General features: G+C 41.9%; 1 protein-coding gene across 4 annotated transcripts in view; it reads left to right on the top strand.

The window, feature by feature from the left end:
- Positions 1-19,327, top strand: part of UVSSA (UV stimulated scaffold protein A) — a 65,334-nt gene that overhangs the window by 27,926 nt on the left and 18,081 nt on the right. For all 4 annotated transcript variants that reach the window (XM_075571238.1, XM_075571242.1, XM_075571248.1 and 1 more), the window contains exons 8-9: positions 3,904-4,003; positions 19,110-19,284. In XM_075571238.1, coding sequence (XP_075427353.1) covers positions 3,904-4,003; positions 19,110-19,284 — 275 coding nt within the window. The remainder of the gene's footprint in view (positions 1-3,903; positions 4,004-19,109; positions 19,285-19,327) is intronic.

The raw sequence follows: 19,327 nt of genomic DNA, 5'->3' as shown, positions 1-19,327 counted from the left end.
TGGTAATAATGCAATATATGCCTAAACATATTACATAATGAAAGGGAAGTCCTGCCTGTGTGAACTCCATTATCTTCCTTTTCCAACACAACTTTAATAGGATGTGAAAAAAAAACCCAGCATGGCAATGTATATTAAAAAAAATATATATACTTCTACATATGTTTTCCTTATATTGTGACAGCATCCACTTATACACAGGTTACTGTTTGTTAGTTATATTTGCGCACCTTTCTTTTTTCCTTTATACATCTACATATACCTAAACAGCACGCAGGGCTGTGCTGGTGATTCATAACGTAAGATCGTTAACCTCTTGGCATTTTAGCCCAAACAGTCAAACTCTGAATAGCACTGTGGGAATTATGAGACTCACCAATATTACATATAGATCGTAGCCACAATAGAAAATTGCAGGTACGATCTGGCAATAGAGTATTAGACTAGTGCAAAATGCAAGACTAAGGCCTCGGCCATGTTACTTGCTTGCTGGCGGAAGCGCGCTGAGGCGCGCTCCCGCTCAGCACTGAGCCCCTACAGCCGCAATTAGAGCGGCTTTAGTAGGGGCTCACCTGCGCTTCCGCGCGCTTGCGGAAGCGCAGGTCTTGGGGGAATTTAAAATTCCCCCGCTTGCCGGCGAGACAGGCCGGTCACGTGAGCGGTTCGCCCAATGAGGGCGAACCAGCTCCGTGACGTCACTGGCCCGCCCCCGGCCAGTGACGCGCCCGCCCCCGGACCGCCCCCGGACCGCCCCCTGACGGCTGCTGAGAGCGCTTGCGGTAAGCAACCGCAAGGCCAGGGAAAGCACCCGCTTTCCCTGCGCCTCAGCGCGCCTCAGCACGCCAGCAGGGACCGTGGACTCGGCCTAAAGGAGAAAAGATGCAAAACTATCATGCGTATTTGAGCAGACTAAATGGAGGTGGGGACTAGTTAAGCATCCCGAGTGTCCTATTGCTGTAAAGGTCAGGGCCAAGGAGTTGCATATATTTGCAGAAGATTAGGATTCCCGATGAAACACACAGGTGCAAACAAGAAGCATAATATTTTATTAAAATTACCCCCCTATTCAAAACCTGGCACTGTTATGCATTGTAGCACCGAACTCATATCTACCTTTTTAGGAAATTAAAACCCATAAATTCTGTTTAGTGTTTGATATGCACTGCAGTCGGTGAAAGCAATAATGCCCCTAAAACCTTGGGTTGCTTTTCACCTTTCATAAATTCCTGGGTAGATTCTATACAAAAAATAATTTTCAGCTCCGCAGCTCATTGTTATTCAAACTTGATTGATCGTCGTCATTTACTCAGTGAGGAAGTTAAGTGCTCCTGTCATTTGGGAGAGTATAATTGGGACGTTTCACAGGTCAGCGATAGTGGCAGGGTTTCCCTTTTGATTAGTGTTAGACTGATAACAAAAATTACAGTTTCCAGTGATGGATGGGTCCCATAGTGTCTAAATGCACCGCTCACGCATTGTACCTAAACAAAATGAATTTGCATCTGCTTATCCTTTTTTAAAGAGCATGGGGTATGATCTCTGCATTTTTTTTGTTTTATTTAAAGGAAAAAGCTATGCATAAATGGCTCCTCTAGCTAGCTTAATACACGGATGTTAGGTTTCTGTTTGGTTGGTAATCTATAAACTGCATCCTCGCTGAGACTAAAATCGGGGAAGGTAATATATTTTATTTCACCCCTTGGTCAAAACCCTCAATGGCTCTGAATCAAGTTTCCTTATTCTGGAAGGGCAGTGAGATGCCACCGGAATGCACCGCAGGGCCTTCTGACAGTGAAAGCGTTAAACCTCTCATGCAGCATAGTTTTCCTTACCTGCCCCACTTCTGCCGGGGGGGGGTAAATCACGAAGGTTGGGCGTTTGAAAGGGCAGTTCTGGCCGTGGTATGTATAAAACTGTTCCACTGTGGCAATTGATGCCTTTTGAAATGTCAAATCAAACAAGCTTTTCAAAGCACGACTGCATGTTTTCTCTCATGACTCTGAGAAAGGAGGGTAGGTATTATCTGAGTTCTTATGTTAATTACGATGAAACGCAATCGCATGCATATACATCGCCAATCCTGTCAAAGAACAGGCTTGGAAAGCTGTAGGTGGCTTCTTAACCCTTTTGCTGCCAGAAGGGAAGGCGCCTGTTGGCATGCAGTTCGGGCCGCGGCGTGCCCGGGTTTATTGAATGTTGCACGCCAGATATTCCATGAGCACCATGTAATAAGGTTGCGGTAACAATCGCTGCGCCCGTAGAGGACAGCGCATTCAAAGAACCACGTAGCCGGGGGGGGTGGGGGGGGGGCTCAACTCCAGTCAGTCCTCAGGGCCCCTCAACAGGTCAGGTTTTCAGGATATCCCAGCTTCAGCACAGGTGGCTCAATCAGGTTGAGCCACCTGTGCTGAAGCAGGGACTTATTGAGCCACCTGTGCATGGGGGGGGGGGGGGTGAGCTTGAGGACTGGAGTTGAGCCCCCCCTTGTGTAGCGGATTGGAAAAAATTAAATAAAACCACTTAACGGTGTTATCCGCTTATTGAAAAAGTTTCCTGTTAAACAAGAAACTAACAACCCTTCGGGCCCCCTGCGTTTTGCGTGTGCCAATTACTTATGGTTATCTGTATGACTAACGATGGCATCATAATTATTAAAAAAAAAAAAAACTAGTCGCCTTATAATTTTGCGGATTGATATAGTCTCATCATTAAATGACCTTACAGAAAGACTGTAAAAACCTCCAGAGCTTTTACCGTGTTCAGGGTGTTGTTTTTTTTTTTTTTTTTTCTAAGTGTCAAATGGCTACATTTAATCTATCGAACATACCACAGTCGTTAATGCCCTTTTATCCTATGTAGGGGTGCCACTGTGAAAGCAGGTACTGTATAAATGGCCCTCTCTTTAGCTGCTTTGATGCACTGCACATGGTTATGGTGAGATTCTTGTCTTTTTGTGTGTTTTACCAGTTCTACCAAGAGAGGTGATGATAGCCAGGTACATCCCTAATCATACCTTTGCCAGAGGCCTACAACCTTCACCCACCCATTAACCCCATATGATTTTGGTTTCCTAATTTCATCCAATGGAACATTTTAAAACAAGGTCGTTACAGGCGGAAACTTGAATGATATCAAGTAGGTGAATCCGGCTGCTTGTGGTCCTGAAGCAATTTGCTTCTGTTGTTGTTTTTTTTTGCCTGTGTCCAGCTCTGTGCTTGAAGACCAGCTTATCCCCTCTTGAATAGTAATTGAGCTAGTGAAAGTGGCGTTACCATTTCTTGCTGACATTGCCCCAGGCGTGGCGGCAGTTGTTTGTACACTGATTTAGGGAGAAGGTCACCAATGAGCATTAGTGCTTAGTGATCATGGTCCCATTTGTCTAGTTCAGGGGTCTCAAACTCAGTCCTCAAGGGCCACCAACAGGCCAGGTTTTATGGATATCCCTGCTTTAGCACAGGTGGATCAGTCTTCAATTGAGCCACCCATGCTGAAGCAGGGATATCATAAAAGCTGGCGTTGGTTGCCTTTGAGGACTGAGGTTATGACCCCTGGTCTAGTTAGTACGGCAGATACAGTGCGACAATGATTACTTTAGCAAAGAGCGCTGTGTGTTCCAATACAAACTGGGCTGTACGACAATGGGACAGGAGACCTTACCTGTAGCGTTTTTTGTGCACGGAAATGGACGCTATTTTTTTTATACTACCTTTAAAAATAAAAAATACCATCAACACGCAAACAGACCTCATACATGCAATGGTGAGAATCACTGTAGACAGTATAAAAATGTTTGTTAAAATGTGACATCCACAGCATTTGTAAAGTGGTGTCACATTTAAATCGCCCTTCGCTTTTGTAGAGTAAATCTCCGTCGATATTCAATAGCTGCATATTTTTGTGTAGGTCCGAGCCAGCGACGACGAAGACGAAGACGAATTTGAAGAGGTCCCTGAGAAGGAAGGTTACGAGCCTCACATTCCAGACCACCTTCGGGAGGAGTACGGTGAGTTTGCCCAGCTGTGAAAAGCTTTATCCCGGCATGTTACTGCGGCAGTAAAGTAAATAAACAGCCATTATGAAGTAATAAAGTGATCAGTGGTGTGGGTAATCTCTCTGACTGCTGCGAGGAAGTCATTACAGAGATAGGAAAGCAGTGATTGGCCCTAGATAAACAAATACTTTGTAGGAGAAGCAGCACAGGAGACTGCCGGCTTATTTCATTCAGTCATGTAGCACTGTAGTTTAGAGCCTGCTGCTGTTATGTGGACTACAAAGGAATATTTATAAAGGGATATTTATTTTCTGTGGAAGAAAAATATACAGCTTCAGCTGGCTTCGTAGTAAATGTTTTTTTTTTTTTTGGTGCGCTAGAATTACAGTAAATCTGTTTAATTAAATCCCATTATACAGAGTGATATGACACCCCTCAGTACTATACAATTACAGTGTATAGGAGATCTTTGCCTTATTATGTGATTACATTGTAAAGTTATGTATGAAAGAAGCTATCGTTGGTGTTATAAGACGGCATTCTCCGCTCCCTATAAAAAGACATTACACACTACCTTTTTATTTTTTTTTGCGTGGTATCGCTTTGCATATATTATGCTCGTGTGTATATAGAGATAACTTGTAATGTTTTAATACTCAAGCTAAATTCTGCATAGAGGACACGTACATTATAACACGAAAGAAAGATTAAGCTCTGAATAGAGGAACATTACATTGGATGCCAACTTGTATACAGCATGGAAGCACTTTTATACTATAAGATTAAATGCTAACCCCTATGCAGAAAAGCCTTGCCTTAGTGCTATATCATTGTATTTAAGGTTCTGAATAGGGGGGGTTTGCATCATCCCTTAATACTATGATTTCATGTTAACTTGCATCTTGTCCTGGTACTGTGTGATTATGTTATGGCTGCTTGGAAGGAGCTTGGTGGCTTATTGTACGGTTGTTACTGCTTTATATAGGAGGAACGTGCCTTGCGTAGTCTTCGGTGTAGAAGGATACTGGGTGATACTCTTGCATGTTCTCAGTATGTTGGTCCTTGTAGGTTTATTTCCAACGTAAGTGGAGAATCTGATTGAAATAGGGAAGTGTCTGTCTTTATTGTATTTCATAATATTACAGGGGCTACCCCTCTCGGAACCAAAGTGAATTTATGCAGTAAAATATTTAATGTAGGTAATTGGTACCATTAAAAATAATAATAATAATAATAATAATAAAATTGGTGCAAGTCCTTCCTTCTTTATTTATTTGTAACATTACCTGAATCCAGGAGGTTCTCCGGAGACAATCCATGATCCTCGGCCTTCTGGGGAACCCTTTGGTTCCTGAGATATACAGTATACCCGATTTTTAGCCACTGAGGAAAAATACTTGCCCAGTGGACACTGACTGCTGGGGTTAGCCGAGCTTCAGCGGGTAATAGAGCACTGAGTAGGCTGGCGTTCTGTGTTCGTGTTGGGTTTTGGGGCGTTGAGGAGCCCTACGGACTCTTGGTGCACCTAAAATGTTTTTAGACAATTAGAATACGACTCCCTTTTTTGTTAGGGGAGCAAGAGCGCACAGCTTTTATTGTAACCCTTATAGGTGGTAAATAGATTTATAAATTGGGTGTATTTCTTGTTGGGCTTTAATTCAGATTATTGTAAAAGGTGGGGCAGCTTAATTTGTTATGCACCCTTATTACCCTTATATGAAGTGTGCTGCTGGTAAAAGGATTGGCCTTGCATAAATGGAAAACAGAAGAACAGATCGTGCGCTCCTACCAATTTGGGCTAAAATGTATTCGTGACAGGTTTACATTTAGAACCCAAGTCTGTGTAACAAAGGAGTCATTTGGCTGCATCTTTTGATCTAAGCATGATTCAAGCCGCCAACCTCGTCAAGGTGGCCTCCGTTGAGTTTGTTATGCAGTTAAAGTTACTATTTTATCCCAGAGTAAATAAAATGAAAACATGCATTGGCCTATTGTACCAGAGGTCATGGGGATTGGTTATTCTTATATCATGTAATAAAGCAGAAGAGAAAGGTATGTATCTCTTATGCCTCACAGGAGAATCACCAGAACTCAATCTGAGTCAATGATGGAGGTAATTTCCTCACGTTCAGTTCTATTGCTGCAAACCATGACGTTGCTTGAATTTTGCCATTTGACGTGACTATTAATACAATTCCCTGGGTTTATTTTTATTTTTTGTGCATATCCCTAAGTGCCTTCTTTGCGTCTTGGAGATTTGTCTACCCACTCTGTGGGTTGTTTTGTTTTATATATGCACCCCAATATATATATTTGGTTTGCGATTATGCTTCATCTTTGCTTTTCATGGGGTTGTAGTGCAGAGACACAGTGACCTAGTTGTGCTGTTGTACTGAACGTTTAGTTTGTGTCCATGCTGGGTGGTCAGCACCTCGCCCCTGTGCACGTTGGTATGGTCCTTCCCGTGCTTCAGCACTGGATGTTTCACTCCCACTATAGAGATTAGATCAGATGAGTGGATTAAACAGATCGCAAGATACAGTGCAATATAAAAGGTTTTGATCCTTGAAGGCCTGAAAATTAAATAGCAAGTGAATAGTCTGCTTTCCTTCTCTTTGCAGACTATTTGCTTACCCCCCATCAAAAAAAAATTAAAAAAAAGACTTGAGCTACATCTGAGAAAAGGGTGGTTTGAGATCTTGGAATCTAAAATTAAATTCTTTAAATGGTTAGCCGTACCCAATGCATTAATAACATTGTGTTTTTATTAATAGAAGCAACAGCCCTTCAAAGGAGATTATGGCTAGTGATGGTGGGAAGGGTTTGACAACATCCCAGTAAATCACTTGTCCATTGCTGGAGAACTAGAGTACAACAGGTGTGTTCTTGACCGTGTGTTCCCATCATCATTAGCTGGCATTGCTGGCACCTATTATTATTATTATTTTTTTAGTTTCTGTTCCACGAGAACATAGAAACACAGAACTTGACGGCAGAAAAGTTTGCATATATTCCTGTTTGCTGTAAAACCTCCGACACAATGTAATCCTTGGTTTTATATTATATTATATTTAGGCTAAGCCTCATGTCTCTCAAGCATTTTTACATTTTCTTACTGTATTATCCTCTGCCACCTCTGGGAGGCTATGCCATCAATCCACTACCTTGGCTGTGAAGTACCAACTCCTGTTTACCCTACGCATACCACCTACCTGCTTCAGAGCATGACCTCTTGTCTAGCACTTCTCATTCTCTGAACATCTCGTTGGAGGATCAAACCAAAACAAGGCAAATATTGGTGAAAGTAACCAGGAATAAAACTGCTTACTGCAGCAGGAGTTTAACTTTACAACGAGAGTCCCCCCCCCCCCGGCTCTCTGATTTACGGTATCTTCCATTTTAGGTCCTGTAAATGTGCTGTTTTTAGTAGCCCAGGGTTATTACCTGCCTATTACAATTATATTTTAATGTTTTGTCTTAAATTTTTAGTTGTTGGGTAATTACCTTACAGTATGTTGAGCCCAATTTCAATCGGAATAAAAAATAAAGAAAAAAAGAAGCAGAGTATATATGCTGTATTGTGAATTGCCCATAAAAACAAATATATTTACTATTGTAATACTTTGATTTGAAGATTATAACAACGGACGTCATCGTCATATCCCTCCCCCCCCCCCCCCAAAGTAAGATCTATGGATATACTACTTCAGCTCGAAATGTGAATTTGTTTTAAGATTAATAATTAATTGGTTTAGTGAGCTGTGAAGCTATTGCCTATTAGAGAGCGTCATACTAAATGAAGGTGCTCATTTGATTTTTTTTTTTTGTTTTTTTTAAAGGAACTTCCATTAATAAAACTCTTATTTGCATCTGATGCCCAGGTGGTATCTGTGAACTAGCTGTAAACAAATTAAAATATGTACAGTATGAAGATATGAAGTATGTACAGATCTTTTCATTTGTTGTAAAATGTGGTCCCTTATTTTCTTTTATGCTCCCATGACTGGTTCTACATTATTTCAAAACCCCCTTGGATTAATATGTGATAAAGCAAGCTATCTTCTGTAAAACCATTTCGTCTCTTGTATATGTAATTTAAAAATATGTATTGTTTCAAAAAGTTTGTTTCCAGTAATAGCATGTTCTTGTATAGCGCTGCTTGTTTTATTTAGCGCTTTACAGAGACATTTTACAGGCACAGGTCCCGGCCCCGTGGAGCTTACAATCTATTTTTTTTGGTGCCTGGGGCACAGGGAGATAAAGTGACTTGCCCAAGGTCACATGGAGCCGACGCCGGGCATTGAACCAGATTCCCCATGCCAGTCAGTGTCTTTACTCACTGAGCCACTCCTTCCAGTGAAGATGCAGTTCTACTTATCCTTTCTGAACCTATTCACTGCCCAACATCTGACAAACTATTTGATAACGGCCCGAATCCCATTCACTGGAGGAGTTTAAATAAAAAATATACCTTTCATCAGATTTTCAACTCTGTTTCTATTCGTTTTGATACAATGAAGAACTGGAAAAGTGATTATTTCCTCTGTAATTATATGGAAATGAAACTTGATTAAAAACAAACAAGTAATTGCATTTTGGAGACGTGTATTTTTGGTGGCACTGATTATAAATGTTGTTTACACAGCCTCACACCTAATGGACTCATAAATTCATCACCTATAAGTACTTTACACAAAGCATCATTGCTAGAACTTATTTTTACAATACAGGTGTGCCGACGAGTATTCTAAAACTTGCCTTGGAAAATTTGGGGCTATAACCAACAAGACCCAGGTACATGCTGGGGTACATGCTGCAACATTTCAGTGACATTTCTGCAGAGACTAATGGCCCATCGGATTAACACCGCAGGGGTCCCTGGCAGTCCCATTCAGTTTCAATGGGACTGCCAGGGACCCCTGCTGTTAATCCGATGGGCCATTAGTCTGTCTGCAGAAATGTTGCAGCATGTACCCAGCATGTACCTTGGTCTTGTTGGTGATTGCCCCAGATTTGTTTTAGGCACTACAGTACATCCTACTATTCAGGAATTGGGTTTATGCTGTCTCCTGTCGGTGTCTTTGACTGCATCCTTTTCTAATGGGAACATACATTTTCCTGACTGGTGCGAATGCTGTATGAACAAAATGCTTGGGTTAGACATGAGGCTATCCTAAATGTGACCAACAAGGATCACATCGGGCCTGAGGTTTTACAACAGATGGGGAATGTGGGCTAGATGAGCCAAGTGTCTTTTATCTACTGTCAAGTTCCATGTTGCTATAGTAATTGCTGTCATTTAACTGTCCCTTTACATTAACTAAAGAAAAGGGCAGGAATATATTTCATAAGGTAAGTTGATCAAGGTGCAGTACTATAAAAGAGATACGTGGCCAATTTGACCGAACATCTGCAGCATCAGTCCCCTGATTTGTATGATATAAGTTTCTGTCAATCATTTACCATGATTTTCACAGTGATTTGCTACTTTCCTTTTTGTGTGGATTAACATGAACATGTTCTAACTTTTGAGCCCTTTAAAGATGGTTGCCATAAGCCAGGTAATGCGGTCTGTGTTTTTTGCTTGTTGCTGGGTTTTGTTTTTATATATATATATATATTTTAAGATATATTTATATATATATATATATATATCTTAACATGCAGCGTTAACTGCGGCTTTACAAACATCTGACCCCTTGTTGTTATGTCTATGAAAAACAGTCTTAACATTTAACATTGGTGATCGTGTGTTAGTCCAAGTCAATATTCACAAAGCTTAAGGAACGGGCACGAGAGAGGAAAAAAAGTGATGGGACAGCATCTTAGGCCATCGTAGAGGCCCCCACTGAATAGTTCTGCAGAACAGAGTATTACACACTTGACCTTGAGAAAGATCTCTTTCTGAAACAGAACATTTGCAGCACTTGCAGCAATATTCGGCTTTCTTGCAAAAACAAAACCCAGCAACATATATATTTTTTTACCTTATTTGGAAAAGTGGCCCCCCTGGGGCTGAATCCAATCTTGGATCAGTTTCATATTTTAAAAATTCCCTACATTCCCTCGGGTGGCCAATACAAAACCACAACAAAATTGTGAGACAACATTGCAGCTTCCAGTTGAGTGACCTGGCAGTCATCTTTGTTTTTTCCTTGTATGTTCTGGAGAAAGTAAAAAAAGAAATATCTATATATCTCTCTCTTCATTCCCCCGAAGCTTGAGTATCACAGTTCAGCTCTTGGAGGCCCCCTTGTTCGTACTGTATGTTTAAAAAAACAAACAAAAAAAAAGATTGCTGCCTTAACATGACTTTTTGAAAATGCATGAATTTCCTTAAGTCCGTCATTAATAATTTCCTCCGAGGAAGATGCATCATACTTTCTATAGGTATTTGAAAAAGAAGGCATTCATGTTTAGGTTCTGTCACCACTTGGGGCTTGTTTGATGCAGTTGGAAGTCCATACTTCAATACTAGATGACAGACACCTCTTAATTTGACTTGGAGCGCTTCGTCAAATTAATATGGCCTGCATTTGACAACAATGTTCAAACCCGGATAGCATCAGAAACGGAACATGGCTCAGCTTACCCCAATCCTCCTGCCGGCAGACTTCGGAGACCAAGCTGTTGGTAAGAAAACATCCGAGGCAGGAACAGTGTGTTTCCTTATCACTGTACTAGTACGCCCATTGCAGCATTGGTTTGGAGAACAATACGCTGCCCACAGTATGCCTCTAATCAGTGTTCCTTTCATTGAACCTTTCTGTAAGCTGCGGTGTGGGAGCACATACATCAGAAAGCTGTTGTGTGAAGTTCAAAGGGATCCAATTCCCTCTGTGGCAGAAAAGATTAGAAGTAATTAAAAAAAATATATCAACTAACTGGTCTAGTAACAAATGAGCTGGAAAAGTAACGTCCTCGTGCTATTAATCAGTTCTTTAAGGAAACAAAATAAAAACCGTGTTACGTATTCTCTCTCCCCCCCCCCCCCCCCTGCCTAAAGCTGTTCTTGTCCCTAATATTAGATGTATATTACAGAAGGATTGTCAGACGGTTTATTGAAAACCGTGTTATACACTTATTCTTGGGGGAATAAATCTTTGGGAAAATAGAGACTGAACAACTCCAAGTCCATAGTCCTATTTTTGTTCCAATATTTAAAAAAAAGAGGAAATAGCAGCCGTCTTAAACGTGGCCAATACATCGATCTGCAAAGTTTTTTTTTAGTGCGCCAAACAAAAATCAATTACTGTAGGAAATATTGAAATGGTTTGAATAGAAATCTACAAAATCATAACCAGGCAATTTGACTTATTTTGAATACGCAGCCCAGGATATCTAAACATGTGTAAGCAGTGCCTTGGATCATTTGCGTCTCAATGCTAAGTATTAGTTTTATAGCCTGTTTTATTCCCATCTAATTTTGACACTACTTTTGAAAGTGACAGTTGTGCAATAAAAACAATGGGCCAAACACCAATATCTTCCTTGGATTCAATTTTGGATTTTTATTTTGGTGCAATGCTTGGCGTACCCATTTTCTCATCGTTTCAAGACTTGAACTCTTGGCAATGCAATGAAAGTTCATGTACAGTATTTAAAAATAAATAATGATTTGAACATAGTTAAAAAAAAATTTGATTATTACTTTTAATTGGGAACAAAGATTTCCCCAGAAACCTTTGGTGGCGACCTGCTGTGTAAATCTGTCCTCTCTGTACCCGTAGAGTTAAAGGGAGATAATGGTTTGCTCAAGTAGTTCCACAAAATAACTTCAATACTAATGTTGAGAATACATTAAAAGAGGACTCTAATAACTAGTTTGAATCCATAGCCCACCACTATTTAAGTCTTGTACTTTTCTCGGTAACCAAAAAATACCCCCTGAAGGTCACAGAGGATAAAGATATTCCACACCTCTGTAGCCTCATTGGGGATATCCATTCAGGTAGGAATCTTGAACAAGACCGTACAGTCACACCCCAGTTTAAGTACACTCGCGAGTAAGGACATATCGCCCAATAGGCAAACGGCAGTTTGCGCCTGTCCGCACGTCCTGAACAGCAATACCGGCTCCCTACCTGTACCGAAGGTGTGCACAAGTGGGGAGACTATAGAGTCTGTTACACATGCGTTATTTACATCAGTTATGCACGTATATGACGATTGCAGTACAGTACATGCATCGATAAGTGGGGGAAAAGGTAGTGCTAAACTTTAAGTTCGCTTTACCTACATTGCGTACGTTAATGCGGGGTATGCCTGTACTCACATTTTCTTTGAGTTTCTATTCCTTCAGTCGTTTCCCACTCCTTGAGTCTATTGAAGGTGTGACCAGCCCCAGGTAAGCGAAATCCAGAGACAAAAATACAAAGATAGCGCACAGCCAAACTTTTTTTTCTCTCTCCCCGTTTCTCTGTACCCAAAGTGACTACGAGGTTTTTACTTGCCTATAGGGATACGATTGTGCTGCATCAGGAGTGACCGCAACATTCTATACACCTTCCTTGACCCTCGGACCCTATTTGATCCTTTGCTTGCTCTTGTATTTAGGATAGCTTTGTCTATCCCAAGCCCTTTCCTTTATTAACCCCTACACAAGCTGTTGGAAAGCTATTCCACGAATCTACCACCCTTTCAGTGAAGTACTTCCTAACATTTCCCCCTTTGTGTGTGTGTGTGTGTGTGTGTGTCTTAGTCTTAGAACAGGTCAGCCTGTGTCTATCTGCATCCTGTTGCCTAATGCCTGGGTCCGGCTTACAGCAGGACTCTGAGTGAACTAGCGGAACTAAACCCCCTGTCTGTGTGAGGGGCCTGGTTCCATACGCTCTGGTGCGTCTTGAGCCAAGGAAATAAGAATCCGTAAGTAATTTACCATATCTGAAAAGTCAGCCTTCCTAAAATCTAAGACCTACGTTTTTTTTTGTTTTTGTGTGTTTGGTATGTCTCTGCCTCTGTCTTTTTACTAAACCACACATTGATCACTGGAACCCATGTTCTCACCTACAAATACATCTGATACTTTATCCCCATGAAGTCCAGGATTACTTGAGTGCTAGTTGCCTATGTCACCAGCAATTGTTTGTCTGCCCCTTGCAAGGAATCCAGGATGTCGCTGCTATTGGATGAACCTGAAAAAGGCAGATGCAGGTTCATAGTTGTGTATAGATGACACATTCTTGCAACATATTGGTATCAACACACAGAACCCCAGCAAGCTCTTTTTGGGAGCTCCACAAAATATGTATGTGTCAAAAAGGAGAGCTACTGAGCGTGGCAAATGTATACAACAAGTAACAGAGAAGCCCAATGCTACATCCAATATGACAAAAATACACAGTAAAATAGTTATATATTCTCTTGAAAAAGGGTCATTTAGTTTAACCCTTTGGCCAAAGCGTTGTAAGCTTGCGAGCCACGTCAAGGCAGACCCTGTCCACAGGTCCTAACACTACCAGATAAAATACTAATATACCTCTACTAGGATTAAAATTCTCATTTACCTCTATTAGGAGGGAGAAAGACCACATTGGATCTATATCCAGTAAAATGAATGGAACCTGCTGACTTGGGAAGTGGGGAGGGGTGGGTGTAAAACCTGGGAAGGAGGAGCCACTAACCTCCAACAGCTGTGACAGCTGAAATTAAGTTAACAAGGCCTGCCTTGTCGTGGCTCACAGGCTGAGGGGGCTCAGGGGTTCCCAAAAAGAGCTTGCTGTTATGTGTGTTTTGTTAACTTAATTTCAGCTGTTGGAGGTTAGTGGCTCCTCCTTCCCAGGTTTTAAGCCTAACCCCTCCCCACTTCCCAAGTCAGCAGTCCCATTCATTTTACTGGATATAGATACAATGTTGGTCTTTCTCCCTCCTAATAGAGGTAAATGAGAATTTTAATCCTATTAGAGGTATATTTGTATTTTACCTGGTAGTGTTCGGACCTGTGGACAGGGTCTGCCTTGTCGTGGCTCACAGGCTTACAGTGCTTTGGCCAAGGGGTTAAACTAAATGACCCTTTTTCAAGAGAATATATAAGTATTTTATTGTGTATTTTTGTCATGTTGGATGTAGCATTGGGCTTGTCTGTCGCTTGTTGCTTAACATATTGGTATACTCTGTTGTACCAACATTTACCACTCATATAGGTGAACTTTCTATAGCCTGTTAATATAAGATACAGATGCAACGGCCGTTATCTGAACATTTACCTCGGTACATTTTGCGTTGTGCCGTGTGTAGGTTGCGATATATTCACGAGTTTTGCCACTGCAGACATAATGGCCCATCGGGTTAACACAGCAAGAGTCCCTACTGTGTGAGTCCTACCGGGTCTGCCTTTCTGTAATAGACGCGCAGTAAGAGGCTGAATCAGTCACTAACTGCACGCCTCTCACAGGCGATCGCGGGGGTTTTATTTAATTTTAAACATTACAGTATTGTAGCAGGGGGGGTCTCTGGAGCTGAACCTCATTGGTTTCAGGTCCGGGGACACCCTGCTTCCCGAGATACAGGCCCCGTTATGGGGCCTGTATCTCGGGAAGTAGGGGGTCCACGGACCTGAAATCAATGCGGTTCAGCTCCGGAGACCCCCTGCTACATTACTGTAATGTTTAAAATTAAATAAAACCGTAAGCCCCAATACACAACCCACCCCGTGTCCCCACATACTGTAAACCAATATTTATTTTTATAGACACACGATTAATACCGGAGGGTGGCTGGCGTCCCCGGGTGGCCCCGACAGGTGTCCGCAGGCCCCACAGTGCACCCCGGGGGGTACCCACGGTGTCTGGGGGCCTCCAGGTGATCCGTGCTAGTCTCCGTGGTTTCTGGGGGTCCCCTGGTCATCCCCACGGGTGTCTGGGGGCCCTCGGGTGGTTCCCACTGGGGTCTGGGGACATTTCAATGCATAGGAGATACCGACACCCCATAACGGGGCCTGTATCTCGGGAAGCAGGGGGTCCCCGGACCTGAAACCAATGCGGTTCAGCTCCGGAGACCCCCTGCTACATTACTGTAATGTTTAAAATTAAATAAAACCCCTGTGAGAGGCGCACAGTTAGTGACTGATTCAGCCCTCGTACTGCGCGTCTCTAACAGTCAGCAGACCCCGGTAGGACTCACACAGCAGGGACCCCTGCTGTGTTAATCCAATGGGCCATTATAGACTGCCTTGCAAAACTTGTGCGGATCACAGGGAGATTTCAAGATTTGTTCGAATAACGGCCGCTGCATCTGTACCTTATTGAATTTACTAATTTTAACCAACAGGTCACCGTTTTAACCAACAGGCCACCATCAAAATGATGACAAAATAGACTTATAACCTAATCTTATCTATCCCTTGGAAGCATGGATATTTGAGTTTCTTTCAGACCTATATCCAGTGTACCCAATACAGGACGCCAGTGATTAGTTCTCATCTCTCATACATACCATGCAATGCCCTGCGTTTTGTACCATTACGTGAGTAATATGTATACGATTACCTTTGTAGCAACTACCATCATTGGAATAATGCTTTCAATTGTTTATAAATGTTAGTTTGATATGCTACTTGTAGGCATTCGGTTTTTATCAAATGTCTCACAAAATACCTCTAATAAGCCCACCCCCCTTCTGCACGTGTCTTGGACAGACTTGAAAAATTACCACCACCACCCCCTTCCTCTCCCCCTCCCCCTCTCCCCCCCCCCTCCCCCCTCACTCCTATTTCTCAGCTCTTTTTCACTTAGTTAAGCACAATAGAAAGTATAGCGCACAACCAAGAGAGTGGGTATCCAAAAAATGATGAGCTTTATTCGTCCATTAAAAACGGAGGTCTAACAATCTTCCTCTATGTTTCATGCAATAGCACTTTATCAAGGAGTGAATAAAGGATTTTTGGATACACATTTTGACCCACTCTCTTGGTTGTGCGCTATACTTCCTATCGTGCTTATCTTCAGTTCACCACTAGCAGCACGCTTACTCAAGGCACAGGATGGTGGCAACTCTAACATTTGAGTACACTTATAATTGTTCAACTCATGTGGTCTAATAGTGGTCATGGGACTATCCCAATGAGGTATTGAGGAGTCGGCTCATACCCCATTAATCTTTCCCCTCGGGGGTTATATTTTGTCTCTTTCAAGGACTCCATACCATGTGGGAGTTGGTTTCAGAAAAATACTCGCCATCTAATTATTATTACTAGCCCCATACCCTGTGCCTTTGATCATTCTCCAATTTTTACAATACTTTACAGTGATTCGGCGCTAGAGCGCGTATACCACTCAACTTTATTTTTCATTTAGTTGCCCACACTTTCAACCACTACACAACACCCGCCCCTTCTTTTCACTGTTGCTAGGTAACATGAGTTGAAAGACGCCAGAATTTTGCACTTTTTTTTTTTTTTTTGCTCCATTATTTTGATAAAACTCCCCAAGGAGGACCGAAACGTGAAAATGTTAGAATAAACCAATGTTTTCAATTCACAAGACCCATGCGTGCCAGCATCATTTCTTCATATAAACGGATACATTGGCCGAGCACCAGGGCGAGTCCACCGATATGTTATCTTGAGTGCCTTTTGGACCTGCTGGTTCATTAGCTACTTGCCCTGCTAATTGCTTGTGTCTTCGTTGCCATTTTGGAAATCAAAATGGCCACCAAATAGGCTTTGGTATTGCAGGGAAATAGGAAGCCACAACGTCCTCGTGCGATGAGGTTTTGGATTCTTATTGGACAACTGCGGTCGGCCGTCTTTAAATATCTAGAAAGTACACTATTGCCTAAAAAGACACAGTGTTTGAGGGGAGCATGGTTCAAATCCCGGTGTTGACCTTTTGTGACCTTGGGCAAGTCACTTTATCTCCTTGTGCCTCAGGCACCAAAAATTAGATTGGAAGCTTTACGGGGCAAGGACGCACTATACCTGCAATTCTAATTGCGCATCTTTGAAATAGCTATTAAAAAAAAAGTGCAGTTCAGTCTTGGGTCAAATTCATTTAAAAAAAAAAAAAGTGGTGGCTGTTTTTAACCTTTTGAGTGCTGAAAGACCAATGGCACCCTGTTCTTCCATAATCCCGACCTAGTGAACAATTGGAGTACAGCAGCAATCATGTAGCTGCAGCCAGCCTCTGGTGATGTGATCGAGCGTGGAGGGGTTCCATTCCAATTGCGTTCACTGCTCACAGCATGACGCCGCGATCGTGGACTTCACCTCCCCAAAGCGAGCAGTAGTGACGTGGCCCCTAGAGTGTGTCTGACCTCATAGCGTACAGGGAACGTCCTAAGGCAACTCAAAGGGTTAATACAGCAAGATAAACTTAAGCTCTAATACAGTATTTCTTTTCAGATATCCAACTAAAAGCACAAGCGGTTCAGCAGCCATATTTAGGTTTTAGAGTAAAGCCCGCACAGCTGTTCAGACCTGTACATTCTCTCTCTCTCCTTTTATCTCCTTTCACTGAATTTTCACAGAGGGGCTTTTATCTCCCATTTTAATCCCACCATTTCTGTCAGGACATAATCTCTTTCTCAAATTTACATTTTAATTACCAGGCCAGCTGAACTGGCTAAAATCAATAATGTCAGCATTCAGCGGCCTAAGTTGGAGCTGAGCGCCCAGCCTCTCTCTCCCACTATCGATTGGTTCCCTGAACACGCACTGTTTTATTGCTCCAAGCAAATAGGGTGCCATTTGGTCATTTTAGACATGAAAAACCTTTGACCATATTATAATTGAGTCCAAACATTAAAAAGATCTTCTAAAGAATCTACTAAATACATTGATTACAATTCCTTCCTGAGCCCCCAAACTCGCAAGAGAACATTTGAAGATACTTTAGTAAAAATAATTGACTTTGTCCTTTTTAAAGGGAGTATTTGTGTACAAGCTTTTGGTTTTCAAGAGTATTTAATTGGTTTTATCTTGTTCTCTTGTGTATTTTTTGGAGGTGAGAGGGGGTGATATTAATATCAACCTTAGAACACAAAGATGAGTTATATGTCCAAACTCATTCCGTCTTTAACTGCCTGACGCCGCCTCTACTTGTATACTTAATGATTTAGAAATCCATGTCTCGCACATATACCCCACATTTTTAGCTGCACCCCATATTGCAGTGTACTCTTAAAAACCAGAGAACCCATTGCTCTAAGATGTAATGTTCGTATTACTGTCACGCAAACAAGTAAAATTGGGGTATATACAATATTTGACAAGCAAAATATGCTTGAAGGGGCTGGGAATCTCTCTACAGTAGAGTTGCTTGGGGAGAGTACAAATATCCTGCTTAAAGGGCATATTTTATATCCGCTGATGCAGCCAAGCGGGCCGTTTCCAGCTGAAATTCTCTATTGGCTTCATTAGGGGATTTGGTACAAAAGAGGACCGATCTGCCACTTCGGTGGATCTAGAATAAGCCTCCAAGTCCTTGGTGTAAAATGTTACTTTGAGGTAAGTTTATGTACAAAACAAAGGTGGAAACATTCCATATTATTAAGGACTTGTTTTAACAAATCATCGAAGTACTTTGGTGTATTTATTTCTCAAATGAATTAATTTAGCTTGTAATGAAATGAAACATGATGTAGACAGGAACATATCGGCCGTACAGAGTAGTCATTTCTGCCTATTACAGTACAGCATTGGAGTGGAATAACAAGGCAGTAATGGTGCCTAGTGTTGAACTGCGTAAACCCTTTCATTGCCAATGGGGCAGGCATCACAAAGCCTTCTCTCTGGCACGCCAGGATTTCATGCTGCGTTGAGGAACACTGATTCTTTACCGACCATGGGTAGAAACCCTGAATCAGAATATTCTTCTCCGAATGGTTATTAATGTTTGTGTTCATTTTAATACAAGTAGGCTTGGCTTTTTTTATGCCATGTTTCTAAAATATTCAAACTGATATTTCAAGAGTATTCAAGCTGCAAATATCATGTATTTAAGCCATGGAACATAAACCACAGCGACCTTTCTACACTGATCTGCTCTCTGTAATCTCCACCCTTCTTCCATGTAGAGTTCCCTCTTCAGAGAAGAAACTACCTTACCTGTTGTCTCTGTATATGTTAACTTGCCCATCCTACTGTTGGCACATAATAAATGATGGTAAAATGTCTTTGTAGGTCTAGAGACTTCTACAACTCCACCAGTTAAGAGGGTTGAAGTCAGAAAAGCAGTTGTATCCCACTCCCAGCCACCTCCAAAGAGGAATGATGGTGAGCTGGATCCCACCTGTGCTGCGGCGACGCTAAAACTAATGAAGGGCAAGCTAAAAAACATACCTTCTTCAACCTGCAGGTAGCTTTTCCTTCTTTACAATGCAATCTCTCCTGGGGATAAA

The sequence above is a fragment of the Ascaphus truei genome, chromosome 1 (genome assembly GCF_040206685.1).
Source record: "Ascaphus truei isolate aAscTru1 chromosome 1, aAscTru1.hap1, whole genome shotgun sequence".
Taxonomy (NCBI): Eukaryota; Metazoa; Chordata; class Amphibia; order Anura; family Ascaphidae; genus Ascaphus; species Ascaphus truei.
The sequence above is the reverse complement of the archived record's forward strand: the minus strand, read 5'-3'. Positions and strand labels throughout refer to the sequence as shown.